A 15,596-nucleotide genomic window follows, 5' to 3' on the forward strand; every position below is an offset into this window, starting at 1 on the left:
TAAGTGTTGCCAAATGTCATTACCTTTTCAACCACTTTAATTTAGTTTTCATTTTGATACTGAAAAACCATAAACAGTCAAAATTACAGATTATTGCGACAAGTTAAATGGATGGAAAACTGATTCTGTTACTTTTCCGATTCATAGAATCACAATAAAACTATTAAATAATATATTATTATAATATTTGTATGTATAATCAAATGTAGCACAAGAAACACTTGATTTAAAAGTGTCTTGTCTCCTCCACTAGAGGGAAGCAGCGGTCTATTACTGAGAAAACATGCAGCACAGGGCTGAATATATTATTGTGGCTGTATAAATTTAAATCTGAGAAAAGCTGGAGAGGTGGGTTTCCCCAGCTGAATCCCAAGAAAGTATAGTTTTTAATATCTCTGCCAAGTTGCTTTGAAACAATTTGTATCATGAAAGTCCAAACATGCTTTTTATTTCTGATATGCTTCTGTGTGACCGTACATATGTCTGAACATGAAAACTATTTACATATGCAAACAAATATAAATTAAATCTAATTATACCTATCTATCTATCTATCTAATCTATCTATGTTTTCCCATAAATTCCATATTTTTATTAATGAGGTACTATTATTAACAACATAACAATAACAACTTCATTAATAACAGACTTTCTCATCTAACAAAGAAATATGGGTTCATTCTATTCCTATTCACCACTGTATGTATACAGCATTGTGAAACTTTTTTTTTTTTTCAATTAGAGTGTCTCAGTGAAGTGACGTGCCTTTTCTACATTTGAGAGCGCACCTTCACCTTCAGGTTTTGTGTCATTTTTGTAATCTCAGGTCAGTGAGAGTAGGTCATTCTAACACATGTATTAATTGGCAGACATGTCTGTTGTGCCCTTACTGAAATGGCCTTTTGAACGGGACACATCAAAAAAAAAAAAAAAATTGATTAACATTACATATACTTCTGAAAAAAAGAAAATAGGATCACCCCTCAATACCAGTGAAACAAACTTTTAGATTTAATATTTAGTTAAATACTTATGATTTATTGTGTAAAGAGTTCATTTAGAATCTTTAGATGTATACTTTTAGACATTTAAATTGCCATTTAAATGTGAAGATTAATTTTTTATTCATTTTTAGACATTAACTCAATATGATAAATGAATAAAAAGAGGCTTGGTTGTTTTTATTTGCAATAAATATTCATTTGCTCATGGAGCATTGTCATTTTGTGTTTAAAAAAAGATGGGCAGTGAACATCTATAAGTCTTTGCTCAGTGGTGGAGATGAACAGTGATGTCATCGCAGGGTCAGATCCAGCTGAAACGAGTTGGGGATGATGTCATGATGAGACAAGGACATCATCATTCAGGAAAGGAGAAGGACCAGATCACCTGATTCTGTGCAGCGTGTCTCTCTGAGTGACCCGAGAGCATGATGCACAACATGTGGTGCGATAGTATGAGTACACACACAAACGGCTCTGGACTACCACCACACAGTTATAGTACATATCCCTGCAGGACTCATCTATAGAGAGACACACAAAGAGAGAGAGATCTTAAAGGTACAGTTCACCCAAAAAGTAATAATATCATCTCTCATCGTCATATTATCCTAACCTATATGTTTTTGTTCGTTTGATTGTTTTATCTTTATTTTTTAAACCCTTCTGTCTAGTTTTGTAGACCAGGGTCACATAGATTTCACATAGGTCTGTTTCAACTTAAGCAATACTTCAAACACATTTAAACAAATTTGGATATTTGCCAAGACAAAATTTCTTATTTCCATTAAAATGTTTGGTTTTCATCTGATATTTTATTTTATTTCAGCTTTATTTCAGTTACTGAAAAGGTTTTTGTTTTATTGGTTTTAGTTAACAATAACAAGATTTGATTTGATTTATAAAAGACTGGCCATAATACAGCAAGTCACAGCATAAGTAGAGAGAACTAATTATTTCTATAATAAGTATATGTAAACAAATGAAAAAAAGAGAAATATCTACTTTTTTTTTTTTTTAATTGAATCAGATCAAGAGCTTGTGAATAAGATTCAAAATGGGAAATTTGTATTGACACCCAGCCCTATTGTGGTCTAACATAAGTACAGTAGATGACAGAATGATCATTTCTTAGAAGGGTGCACTGTAAAAAAGAAAGAAAATCATACCAATCAGTGGCACGCAGGTGTGTGTGTTACAGTTCTCCTTGTTTGCTGGTTCAAGAGCAGGGTCACAGTCATGGCTGGTGGTCAGATCATCTTGCAAACAGCGTACCTCTCTCACCCGAAAGCCTCCGTCACAAGAACGAGAACACTGAGGCAGTTAGAAACATTCTCGTTAAGTAAGTCAGTTGAAATGACTGGACTTGAATTTACACTGTGTGTGAGAAAACCTTACTGAGCTCCACTCCGTCATGTACCACTGTGATCCACAACTCTTCAAAAAGCAGGTCTGTGCACTCGGAGGACGAGGCAGATGAGAGCAACGGTCTTCTGAGGTGACTTCTAATTGGCCACTGTTTTGGACAACACAGACCACACCTCGACTCTGGGTACCATTACCACATTCAGATGAACACTGTGAAACACATTAAACCTCATGTTGTGATCCACTCATTTTCTTTTTTCCCCCAAAATGCTAGTTAATTTGCTAATTTTAGCCTAATGCTAGTAACTGACTTTGTTTACACAGGGTATGACAACTTCCCCCCTTTTTTCCTCAGCTTGTTAAACCTGTGGTGTTCGGGGTCAAACATGGCCAGCCTAAATCAGCTTTATGCTATAGTATTACCAAACCTTTCAGCTTGTTTTCTTGTTTTTATTTACAGTATTTTCGGAACTTACTGATCATAGGCCTTATGTCTCTTTTTCAGAGAACATTCCCCAAATTATCCACCAATAATGCTTTCTTCACTCAAAATCTGAAGTGCGTAAGCTCAGATAACTGAGGCCTACGACCATTCAGTTCCAAAAAGAAATATAAAAACAAAAAAATTGAATATGATGTTTGGGGATACTATAACATAATTGAGAGATTTACAAGCAATTTTTAAAAGGCCGGTCATTTCTGATAGCCATTATCAAACTACAGTAGGTAAAAAAATGCATATACCGGTATGTATGTTTGTTCATGTACCTGTCCCCACGATCCTGTGTACCATTCCAGTCGCTGTGTGCAGGGTCCCAGGTCACACGGCATGAGCTCGTCAGGTTTATCCTCATCATCACAGTTGTCCAAAGGCAATGAGTTGGTCTGACTCATCATACACACCACCGACCGGCTGCGACTTCCTTCCGCACAGTCTGCAGAGCACTGCAGAGAGACATAACCAACTGTTTTAGAAGTACGGCTGCAAAATACCAGTGAAAAACGCACAGATTTCTCACCCTGTCACTCCAGAGAGAGTAGAACCAGCTGCTGGCACACACTCCTTTGTCACAATTCTGCAGGTCCTGTGGGCGAAGGGCCATATTGCATTCCTCATCGGCAACAATGTCACCCAGGTTATCCACACACACAACTTCTCTTTTACGCTGACCAACTCCACATGGCACCGAGCACTGAGAGAGAGAGAGAGAGAGGTTTATCTATAACCAGTGTTTTCTCTGAGCAGTATATATTGATGGCTGTTGAGCTCCATAGACCATCCTCTGGTGAATATGTAGCCATAATATATTGTATATTGTGTCATAAACAAATATAATTCGTTTTTATAGCTTTTCCACGTATGTACTACCATTCCAAAACTTAGTTTTGCATTTATTTGATCGAAAATATTGTTAGTCTGCATTTATTTGATCGAAAATACTGTAAAAATATTACAATATAAATATTATTATTGTGAAAAATTACAATTTAAAATGTTGGAAGGTATTTAAACTAAATTTCTCCTGTAATGACAAAGCTGAATTTTCAGCAGCCATTATTGTGTCACATGATCCGTCAGAAATTATTCTAATATACTGATTTGCTGCTCAAGATACATTTCTTATCACTATCAATTTTAAACAGTTGGGTTGTTTAATATTTTCGTGGAAACTGATACATTTGTATTTTTTGATTTATAGACAGGACAGGTTTTATCATCCCCTTTGATTAATTTAATACATGCATGAAAAAAGTATTAATATATATTTTTAAAAAAAAAACGTACTGACCCCAAAAATTTGAATGGTAGTGTAAGGAGAGATTGAAGTAAGACGAGCCAACATCTGTATTTATGATTACTTAGGAAACTGAATAATTCAAAAAGTCATTATCATATCATAAAGTGACCCCAAGAAATATTTCACTGAAATATTTAACTTTTACATTGTATATAAAAACACTCTTCATGTCTATATAAATAATATATATATATATATAGAGAGAGAGAGAGAGAGAGAGAGAGAGAGAGAGAGTTAATTTAGTAAGTTTGTTTTTGTTAATTACTATTTTTCACAGCAGGTAGTGTGAATAGTTTATGTAAAGGATGATTTGTTCTTATTTAGCTTTATTAAGTATTATTTGTACAAACTTTATACCTCCGTTGTTTTAGATAGTTTCTATTTATTTCAGGTCATCAAGATTTCATGAAAAATAATTATGAATATTAATTCAATTTTACCCCAATGTCCCCTACACACTCAGACACATTCCCAAACCTCTGTCCACTCGGAGCGGATCTGCCACTCGCTGCAGATCTTGAGCTGGCACACGGAGGTCGTCTCCGGCACGTCTGTGTTATCGCAGAGGCTGCTCGCCACAATCACTGTGCTATTGCCATGCTGTCCTTGCTCCTGCTGGCAAATCACCTGTCGATACTGAAACCCTGGACCACAGGTCTTACTGCACTCTGACCACTCGCCAACGTCCCAGCTACAAACACACACACAAACCGATTAAAGGACAACTGCTTGGTTTCAGTCACATGTGCTTCTTTTTTGCACCATTTGGAAATGAACCACATGGACAGTTTTTCGATGTTTTAAGATGTGTTTTATGTGTTATGTTCAAATCTGCCCTTACAAAATGTTTCCTCAAGTGTCGCATTAGCATATTTGTAAACTAAAAATAAGAGAATATACTTTCAATGTATTTTTAATAAGGAGTTATACAGCGTTATACCTGGCTTACAGACAAGTGCACTTTGTATTAACAAAGTTTTAAAAGTGCCTGTAAAATAATTTAACTACAGTGTTACTTGATATAAAATGTATTTAAATGCTTCTCCTTCGTTAAAAAAAAACTAAATGTTTTACATACATGACATAAAAATTTCAATAGAAATGGCAATCAAGTATAATTTAGTTTATCATAAATGCTTATTAATACATTTAACAGTACTGTTTAACTATATTTCAAAGACCTAGCCAGAGAACAGTTGACTTAATTGCATTTAAAAGAATTTTTAACAATACATTTTAATTTAATTGTAATTACATCGATTTCACACTTACTATGTTCTTTTAGAGTGTTTGATTTCTGAAATAAGTACAACTTTTAAAAGAATACTTAAAGGTGCCATATGCAAAAATTGAGGTAAAAATATCCAAAACATGACCTACACGCATCAAAAGAATGAGAAGAAATAAGGGCGATGATGTCATTAAAAAAATGTCAAGTTATAGTGCTGCAGAGATATCAACCTTAATTAGCATTAGCATTACTAGCCCCGGCCCGACAGGTGTCGTAATACCAGTTTCGGCCATGGGAGGCGGTATGCGGGCAACATAACCACCAGTCAACCTGCAATACACGAATAACTCGCACGGCTTGTGGGCGTGTACTTGAACCTGATGTCAATCGTGTGGAAAGTACAGCCCACTACTTCATTTCAGTTCAGGGAAGAGAGCGTCACCTGCTACAGGGAAACAACCGCGCTCGGAATCACAAATCAAATCCGATAAGAAAAGGAGCCGAACCAGAGTAAACATCGGCACTGCTTTCAATCGCTGGAGACAACTGATGGACCTGAAAGAAATGAGGTTCGACTCTGAACTTGCAACATTTCTTTTGGATTGGTAAGTTAGATGCTGTTAGTATTTCGCTAGAAGTTTGTTTATTTGTTTTCGGGAAGTTATAACAGAAATGTATCGAAGGCTTTTCAATAAACTTGCTAATGTTAGCGATGGCTAACCGTAGCTGTGTTTGATAATTAGCTAGCTATAACTTACCCATTGTTTTATTTCATAAGAAACCTGCTCTGTCTAGTCTGTTGGTCTCTGTGTCCTCTTTGCTTCGTGGTTTTTCTGTGCATGAAAAAATTGATGTGTGGCGTGAAAGCATGTGAAAAGAGTCAATTGCGTGTGTCTCACGGTGAATGCTTGAGAGTTGGCAGCTCTGGTTACGTTGGTTGGCGCTATAGCTTTGATCAGCTGTCTGATGTTTACCAATGATGTTGATAGAAAGCTGTCTGTCAAATTAATTTAATTCAAATAATGTGTATATACAACTCAAAATGTAATATGGACAAAACGAATAGGAACATATTCACTGGTAAAGGTGAAGGGGAGTAGCTTGACATCACTTGACATCACCCAACGTTCCTCTGGAGGCAAATCGTCCTCTTAGGCTTCGGCTATGGCTGTAGGGTTGTTGTGAAGGTAGGGGCGGAGCATAGAGACTATGCCGTTTCTCGTGTGTTACTCTAGAGTAGACCAATTCACTTTATTGAGGCACACTGCCCCCATCTGGTATTGAATGAGTATGACTTGATTTTTTTTTTTGCCAGACATGACAGATGGCACCTTTAAGTGTGTTTCTTTTTCATTAGAGCATATGTTACTCAAGCATTTGCATTAGCTTATAAATTACACATTTAAATTTACAGTTACAAGTCAGTTTTGGGGGTAGAGTAAAAAAAAAGAGTCAAATGTACATGGATGGAGTTTGAAACTAAATTTAATGAAAATAGCTAACTACAAGTATGATGTGAAGTTCACTTGCAGTATAAAAACTACAAGTGGTTTATTTACAACCCTTTATGTTCCCTTGTAGCATACTGTAGTTCACAGTATAGTTGCAACACACAAAAAACTATATAAACTAAAATGTGGCTGAATTTAGACAAAAAAAAAGAGGCCTACTGAAAAAAAGAAAAAGAAAAGAAAATACACTTACAAGTATAATACTAGTACATTGATATACTTGACCTTGAACTGAAGTTAACATACCAACACAATACAAAAACCCTTTTCTGTACCCTGTCTCTTGAACTAACTCAAGTACTGTTTTGATTGTTTTTCTAAGTGTTTTTAGAGTTTGGTGTCTGCTGGTAAAGATTGTGTGTGTTCACTCACAAGGCCGGGCAAGGCTGTGATTGACACTCTTCTACCTGAGGGCCAGGATGACTGGTGATGCTACAGAGGTCCCCTGGTACAGTAGTGTGAGTGGCTCTTTCCACACAGCCAAAAAGAACCTGACGACTGCCTAATACACACACACACACACATCAGACAGGAAGACATAATGTTGTCATTGTGATGTCTTACAAGTACAGTGTCTGCTGCTGGGAGAATACCAATCTGTTTTAGTTTTATTTGCAGACACGGTTACTCTGGATCTGATTTAGAATTTAAACAGTGAGGACATTTTCAAACCTCAGGAATGCATGAATGTTACGTGTCACTATTTTATAAAACAGAACACCATTTATTAGAATATCTGGGATATTCTAGGAATCTTTTAACAGACCGCTCCGTTTACCCAGACCAAATGAAACAGGAAGAAATAACCACAAACAGACAATAATGTAAGACTTGAATAAACAGTGTAACGACGAACAACTCATTTCTACCCGTTCCACAGGTGACACTGCAGGGTGTTGTTGTAATGGCAAGCCAGCTGTAGAGAGGAACTGGTTCAGGGGTTATAGGGTCCGATGGAACTTGGTTGGGATGAGAGCTGCTCAATGAGTTTTCACTGTCACTATTGCCAGGATCAGGAAATATTCCATGACTCTCTACTGTAGGATGAGAAAGACACAGAGAGAGGGATGGGGACAGTTGCTTTAGATTTTAGAACGTTTGAGGTAAAAAGGTAAATGATTTTAATATAGCCCACATATCTGCTCTATTATCTAGAAAGTATTAATTTAATAAACAGTTTTTTTTTCACAAAAGCTGCATTTATTTGATCAAAAATACAGTAAAACTGTAACACTGTCAGATGTTATTACAATTTAAAACAACAGTTTTCTACTTCAATATATTTTAATTTATTCATGTAGTGGCAAAGCTGAATTTTTTCTAGCATTCAGTCTTCAGAGTCACATGATCCTTCATAAATAATTATATTATTATTATTATTATTATTATCAGTGTCATTGATCAATTTGATGTTATAAAATTATGATATAAAAATGTTCTGTGTTTTCTATCTACTATAAATAAATTTCTGTAAAGATGAATTATGTTTGTAATTTGTGATGATGATGTTTCTGCATCACAGTGTTTGGTCATGTGTTGATTAAATTGCATTGTGTTGTAAGAGTTTGTTTGTTTATGTCTGATGAAGGTCATGGGACTGAAAAGTTGCATATAACAAAATCATTTTTTGATGCTTTTGAAAGTACTGATAGTGTGTGGGATTTATTTGTTTTTGTTGTATTGTGTGTTTTTTTTCCCGCCAGAATTCATGGGTGAATAGAAAATTCATAAGAACAGAATAATTGATTTGACACAGATTTAACAATGCAACAATGCAATAGTTACTTTTGATGAATTAAATGTGCCTTTGCTGAATAAACGTATTCATTTCTCTAAAGAAAAATCAACTCAGAACTTTTTGGACATTTGAAGGTCAACAGTTCCTGCTTCCCATTGATTTCCATAGTTTTCGTTTTCCATATTATGGAAGTCAATGGCTACCATCAACTGAACATTCTTCAAAATACTTTCCTTTGGTGTTCAGCAGAGGAAAATCATACAGGTTTGGAACTTAAGGGTGAGTAAATGTTGATGAAATTACTTACTGAAAATACTTACCCAGAGGTAGAACACTAGAGTAAGAATATGCATCTGAATCATTGTCAGTAACGGTGTCTTTAGGTAGAATGTATTCATAATACACTGCTGGATTGGGTTGCTGATAAATAACCTGCAAAATATGGAGTGTAAAGCTGAAAATCCGCAGTCTTCGTATTCATACGAACTTAATCATAAGCTCAAGTCATCATAAAAATACTGTATATACCTCATAACTTTCTACAACAATACATCACACACATGTTTCCTGCCAGGATATTATACCTTAAGTTAAGGATATTTCATTTAAACCTTAAACACAAAACATTGCAATGCTTAATAAAAAAAAAATAAAAAAAAATTCCTTCATATATTATCTCAGTATATTTGATTTTCTTAGTGGTCTCTCACAAAGAGATGCAGCTCCTGATTGGTTGGGCCAGGAGCAGTGATGGATTCTCCCGCTCTGCTGCGTATCTCGTTGGGCCTTTTGTAAGTGAGCTGAGTACCCGCAGCGTAGAACTGTCCTGGCCTGTCGATCACCCAGTCACCATTTATCACTGAGTCACCAGCCGCTGTCCTGAGAGCTTGAAGAAACCAAGAGGGGAAAATAAAGAGGATGTATGGAAGGAGGACACCTGGTTCCACAGCACATATCAACACTGCTGGAAAACCACTAAACCAGGCCACACCAGCTGCTGTCTGGAAGAGTCCAAAGTGGTCTACCAGCTTGGACCAGCTAGAAACCATGTATACATGTAAAATCAGCTACTACATGTTTCTTTCTTTAAAATAAGAAAGAGATAGGAGGTGCTTAACATTCGGGATGAAACTAAATATTTTAGGAGCTGTTTTTTGTGATATGTATTTATAAAAATAATAATAATAATAATAATTCCACCAATAAACAAACTCAGATTGTTTGTTTAACAGAGATGACTGATTTAGCTGCGATTAAGTTGAACAGGAACCAAATCGTGAGTTCTAATTATTGACAAAATTTCCAATTAGGCACACTACCGATCAAAAATTTGAGGTTGGTATTTATTTTATTTTTTTATTGAAACTGTTACTCTGCAAGGATGCATTTAATTTCTAAGACATTTCTAATGTTACAAAAGATCTATTTTACATAAATGCAGTTCTTTTTAAATTTTATATTCATCAAAAAGTCAAAGACAAAAAATATTTCAGCAGCTGTTTAAGTCATGTTTCTTGAGCCCTAAATCAGCATATTAAAATGATTTCTGAATGATCATGTGACACTGAAGACTGGAGAACTTATTCTTTTGCACTGTAAAAATCTTATGTGTTTAGAGTTTTCTTGTTTGTTTGTTTAGAAAAAAAATTGCCGAGCATATTTTCAAAAACAATCAAAAATCATACTGATCCCAAACTTATGAACGGTAGTGTAAATCATTTGCTTGACAATTTGAAAGGCTGAGGTAAAATAGTAAAATTTGTGTTTAAATTACCAGAACTTTTAAGAGTTTTCAAAACACAAAACATGTGTTGTCTAGAATGCTTAATGGGAAACTAAATTGTACACTTTTGCGGAACGTGCCATGATAATGATCCTGAGGTCAATTAAAAAGAATTAAGATCTAGCAGGAATTCAGTTCAATTACCCAAGTAGTTCCTGGTCTTCTGTGTTTCCTGTATTTTGATTCGTTGAGCTCCAGAGGGGACGTCCAGGATCATGTGGTAGCCGACAGAGAGCACAGAAAGAAAGAGTGTCCCGCTGAACAGCTCACATGTGCTCCCATCTCCTGCACACACACCACAAACATCCACCTGGAAACCCTCACAGCCCTGCGGGATAACAACAACACACACACACACACACACACACGACTTTACCTCCAGAGCAGATTCAATCCTGAGTAATAACTCTTTCACCACACGGACCAAAACTGGGATTTCACCATCAGACTATCTGGGCAGATGTGTTTGCTTGAGATCTTATTAATATAAAGATTAAAATCAAAATTGCATGGCTAAGATGATTCGATTTCAGAAAATTAATCAACATTGGCTGTCTTATCTGGTGAGAGTTAATCACGAAAAGCAAACACATGTAGCTTTTCAGTAGGACACTTTCACTCAAAACACACTCAGCTGTATCTATGCCTGTATTTTAAAAACAATGCTTTCAGTCATTTATAATTTATATTAAAACGAGATTGACAGCACATTAGTGCATATATGCACTGATTCATATTTCATTACAGTTTTATGTAAATCAGCACTCAGTATATATGAACATGTAAACACTGAAGCCATAAATACAGAAGAAAGAAAGAAAGAAAGAAAGAAAGGCATGAACTGATCGATGAGGTTGTGATTCACAGATTTGGAAACAACTATAATTTAAATAATTAATTGTAAGCCGTTTCCTAAAGCCCTTCTCATTCACAGCATCATCACTCCCTCTTCACGTAACACTGTAATGAGGAACACACACACACACACACACATACACACACACACATACTTTATGGTCAGACAGGGGCCATATTGTTTCATGATTCAAACTTACTCACAGCTATCGAATTCAAATTTGAAACCGTAAACAACTGTTTCTATTGTTAGTTCAAAGAAATCTTTAAGAACTGGGATTGATTAAGACTACGAAAACACACACACACACACACACACACCTTGTCTCTAAGTTTGTCAGACTTACAATAAGAAACAGATTCAGTTTTAAGAATATCAAACTAGACAGACTGGAAAAACTCTGCTTCCTAACACACACACATAAACACACACACACACACACACACACACATGCGTACACATAAACGTGTTTGCTTTTCTATCATGGTTGGGACTTTCCAATAACTCCTTTTGTTTTTATTTTGAGTCATGATGTTTTCTATCCCCTAACCCTCACATAAACCTTTCTGCCCATTTTTTTAACAATGTTATTAATAGGTTATTTAGTATGTTTATTAAGCCATTTTCCTCATGGGGACCTTTGGCTGATCCCCACAATGGATGTGATTTCGGGTTTCACTGTTCCTGTAGGGGCATTTGGTCCTGACAATGTCGGCAAAACCTGACCTCAGAGTCCCACACACACACATCCACAGTGGTTAGTTCTGCAGTGGTTTATCCCCCAGCTGATCTTTACAAAAGCCGTCAATGTTTCCTGCAGTGTTTACTACACTAGACTCAGAATGAGCAATCTGCTCACAGGACATTCTTACAATTATGACTCAATAGGGTAAGAATTGAAGAAATATTCAGAATTTTAGATATTTTACAGTTAGTTTTTAACCACTAACTCATAATAAATAGTATTTCCTTTTTTTAAATAAAAAAAAAATGTTTTTGCCTTCTTCATATCATCATATGATGGATGATATATATTTTTTATAGATCATGAAGATTTCTACATATTATTATTATTATTACTTTTTTGTACTTAACCTTTTTTTTCCAGTACAATATATTTCTTGTTTTATAATGAGTAGTCTATACTTTGTTACTCTATTTGCAACAAATTTCAACTTAAAAAAAAAAAAAACATAAAAAAAAAAAATATTATTAAAATGCTGCAGTGTATACTGTCTGGAAATAAACTTTCTGAAAGTAAACCTGGACATTTGTGTCTGTATATATATATATATATATATATATATATATATATATATATATATATATATATATAACTTTATAGGATCCTAAAACTACAGATGTTGAATGATTTTTTTTAAATAATTTTTCAAAACATTTTTTACAAGTATATTGCTTATTTATGCATATTTGTACTAATGTCTAAATGTATTCTAATTAAGTATAGCAATACAACATGCTATATTGCTAAGCATGGTTTGCCAGAGTCATTTGTATGCATTCTAATACTGCCAGCTGGTATCGTTTGTCTTGGTCTGTGGTTCTTACCTCTCCGGGGCTGCTGCTGGAGCCGTTGTCCCGGGGAACAGACTCTGTGGGTGGGCACAGGAGGGAGAGCAGAAGGGTCATCTGGAGGAAATGCTGGATGAGTCTCCAGTGATGTCTGCTCCAGGTCGGCAGAAGCATCCCACAAGCCATGAGCAGAATAAGACAGTTAATATGTGTGTAAATATGTCCAGTCCTAATAAGAAGTACAGCAGTGGTGCCGTCTGTGAATGGAGATGTGTGTTTGTGTGAGAGAATGTTTTAGTGAAAGGGGGTTTCTCTCTTTGGTATTTAAGTGTGCGTGTTTGTGTGTGTGTGTGTGTGTGTGTGTGTGTGTGTGTGTGTGTCTCTCTCTCTCAACCCCAGACAGCGAGTCATATACACACTGGCACACATCTCCCTCCTCTCCTCTCTCTCCTTTTTTCACTTTCTCTTTTCTCTTTCCACTCACCCCATTTTTTGTTCTTTCATAAGCAGCAAGAATTCCTTCCAAGAAATCTCTCTGTGAGAGAAGCTGTAAAATGCTTAGAATTACAATCACTTTCTGATGGACAGACACAGTCTCTCTATCTTTCTTTTTAGTACCCAGAGAGGCTTACTCAGACCTAACCAGAACTAAATCAGAGAATTAGAGCAAAAAAACTCTCTCTCCCTCTAAAACCCACTTGAACAGAAAAACAAAAATGTAAAACAGGCCCATTCTGTACTGCAGTCCCCAGGCTTCTCTTTGCATACTTGAGTGTGTCTTGTGGTGTGTAATTTTGTAGTAATGAGGGTGTATGTCACTTGTGTCCAGATGGTGTGTGTGTTTTTTTCTATGACCTGCACACCTTCTGGTGGTCACATGATCTTTACCTCGTCAAGCGGTAGAGAAAAGATGAATACCGGGTCATTAGACCCAGAGCAAACATTCAGAACTCCTGTGCTGAATCATTTGGTCAATTTTGTTCACAGAAAATATTTTCACGGACATAAACTGCTGGAGCCCGGACAGACATGCGAAGGAATGTTTCTTGTGGCAGTGGTTTTGTGTGTATCTTTATTCCAGGTCAATAACACAAGCGCCTTACAGCTTTTCTTCATTGCAAACACATTCGAACCGATACTTTTAGCATTCAAACCCAGAGCATCACTTTAGCTCTCCAAACAAAGACTTTAAACTCTATTCACCTGTTTTCACAAATGTTCCAATTTATTCAATGTTTCGGCTAAAATCCTTACAAAGATGCTCTCATGCTGCACAGATCAACCATGCTTTTATTTAGGGGACTCAAGCACTCAATATAATTCACTCAAGATGTTAAAACACACATGAAAAATTGTTCGCATGGAAATCTGATTGCAGATTGAATAAGTAGGGACACAGGTGACAGTTGTTTCAAATGAAATCTTTTTCTATTTTTATTATAAAATAGCATGAAACCTGGTCTAAATTTGAGCCGCTTCACGATTGAGACTATCACTCAAACTTAACCTGCGTAAACCAGGATGAATGCAAAAGTTTAGGTCATGGTGATTTTACTTTTCTCAGTGATTTCTTACAGTTTGTCATATACTTTTAAAAAGAACACAACAGAAATAATGAAAACTTAAAGAATATCCTTAAGTGTAAAGGCAATACAATGTTTTGGAATACCTAAATGCATGTTCCTTGCATATTATATGAAAATTTAGTGTATATTACATGCATATAAAACATTTTAACCACTTAAGTTGAACTTAAGTACATCTTTATAATTACTTATATTGTCTTTTAAATATGGTGTAAATATATTTTTTACCTTGTAATATTAAGTTTGCAAACAATTGTGAGCCCCACAGTGGTCCGGTATTGCACAAAACAATGAAATCTCCATAACACAACACTGTTTAGTTGTGTTGTGGCTTGTTTCTGTTGCAGATTGTTTCCATTGTGTTAATTTGTTGTGTTGTGGCATGTTTCCATTGTGTTTCTCTTGCAGCTTGTTTCAGTTGTGTTGTGCTAATTTTGCTGTGTTGATGCTAGACATGTGCTGGTATTCGGTTATGCGATATATCATGTTAATGAGTATGCATGATATCGTGGGCACTTCTAAATACTGTGAATAATTATACATTACAAATTATTCTGAATTTGGGATGCATTTTAAGAATATTTTTCCCATCAATGGTTCAAACACTGCACAACACCACTGTATGCATGCTTGAAAGACACCTGTGCACTCTGATGTAAACAAGCATGCATGAGAAGCACATTAGGCGTAGGAGACACCTGAATGAAATAACATTCACTCTCTGACAGCAGATGGCGCTAAAATGCATAAAATGCTGCCATTACCCTGGAATCCCCATAAATAAAGCAGCTGCTACTTTCTAAAACTTAAATACATTAAAATCGAAAGTTGCAAGTGTGTTATTTAATGAGCTAACAAACTAAGTCTCATATATTTCAACAAAGATTAATAACTTCTTTAGCAAATGTAGCTATTGCTCATTGTGAATGTTAATAATAATAATAATCATTTAATGCATCAACTAAGGTTAAATAATGAGGTCTTATTGTAAAGTGATACCTGTTGGTCTTTATAGTTCTTTTGCACTTTAATCTGTGTAAAACGTTTAACTTTATAATTTTTTTCTGTATTGCTTTACTGTATTTAAATATTCAGTTATTTTTGTTATAAGAAAAAAAGTTATTAAACCTTTTATACTGTTTTATGGCCACTTTATAAAAAACTAAATTTCAATATCATGATAACACAGT

At 35.5% G+C, this 15,596-nt stretch overlaps 1 protein-coding gene across 1 annotated transcript; it reads right to left on the bottom strand.

Moving 5' to 3' along the window:
• Positions 1 to 1,160: 1,160 nt before the first annotated feature.
• adamtsl7 (ADAMTS-like 7) lies at positions 1,161 to 13,144 on the bottom strand. The gene is made up of 12 exons (XM_052545779.1): positions 12,857 to 13,144; positions 10,576 to 10,759; positions 9,359 to 9,534; positions 8,969 to 9,080; positions 7,780 to 7,947; positions 7,283 to 7,412; positions 4,646 to 4,859; positions 3,389 to 3,562; positions 3,138 to 3,314; positions 2,400 to 2,579; positions 2,171 to 2,315; positions 1,161 to 1,525 (listed from the first exon to the last, which is right to left on the bottom strand). Exons 1-12 carry the CDS (start codon positions 13,004 to 13,006, stop codon positions 1,386 to 1,388), a joined length of 1,950 nt encoding a protein of 649 aa, XP_052401739.1. The 5' UTR covers positions 13,007 to 13,144; the 3' UTR covers positions 1,161 to 1,385.
• Positions 13,145 to 15,596: the final 2,452 nt, after the last annotated feature.

The sequence above is a fragment of the Carassius gibelio genome, chromosome B1 (assembly GCF_023724105.1).
Source record: "Carassius gibelio isolate Cgi1373 ecotype wild population from Czech Republic chromosome B1, carGib1.2-hapl.c, whole genome shotgun sequence".
In the NCBI taxonomy this organism is placed as follows: Eukaryota; Metazoa; Chordata; class Actinopteri; order Cypriniformes; family Cyprinidae; genus Carassius; species Carassius gibelio.

Bases quoted from the DNA above. Each gene is read 5' to 3' on its own strand.
- adamtsl7 (XM_052545779.1), bottom strand. From the start codon at position 13,006: ATGGCTTGTGGGATGCTTCTGCCGACCTGGAGCAGACATCACTGGAGA. The intron at 10,760-12,856 runs GTAAGAACCACA...GTTATCCCGCAG, and splicing joins CCAGCAGCAGCCCCGGAGAG to GGCTGTGAGGGTTTCCAGGT. The intron at 2,580-3,137 runs GTACATGAACAA...TGTGTTTCACAG, and splicing joins ACACAGGATCGTGGGGACAG to TGTTCATCTGAATGTGGTAA.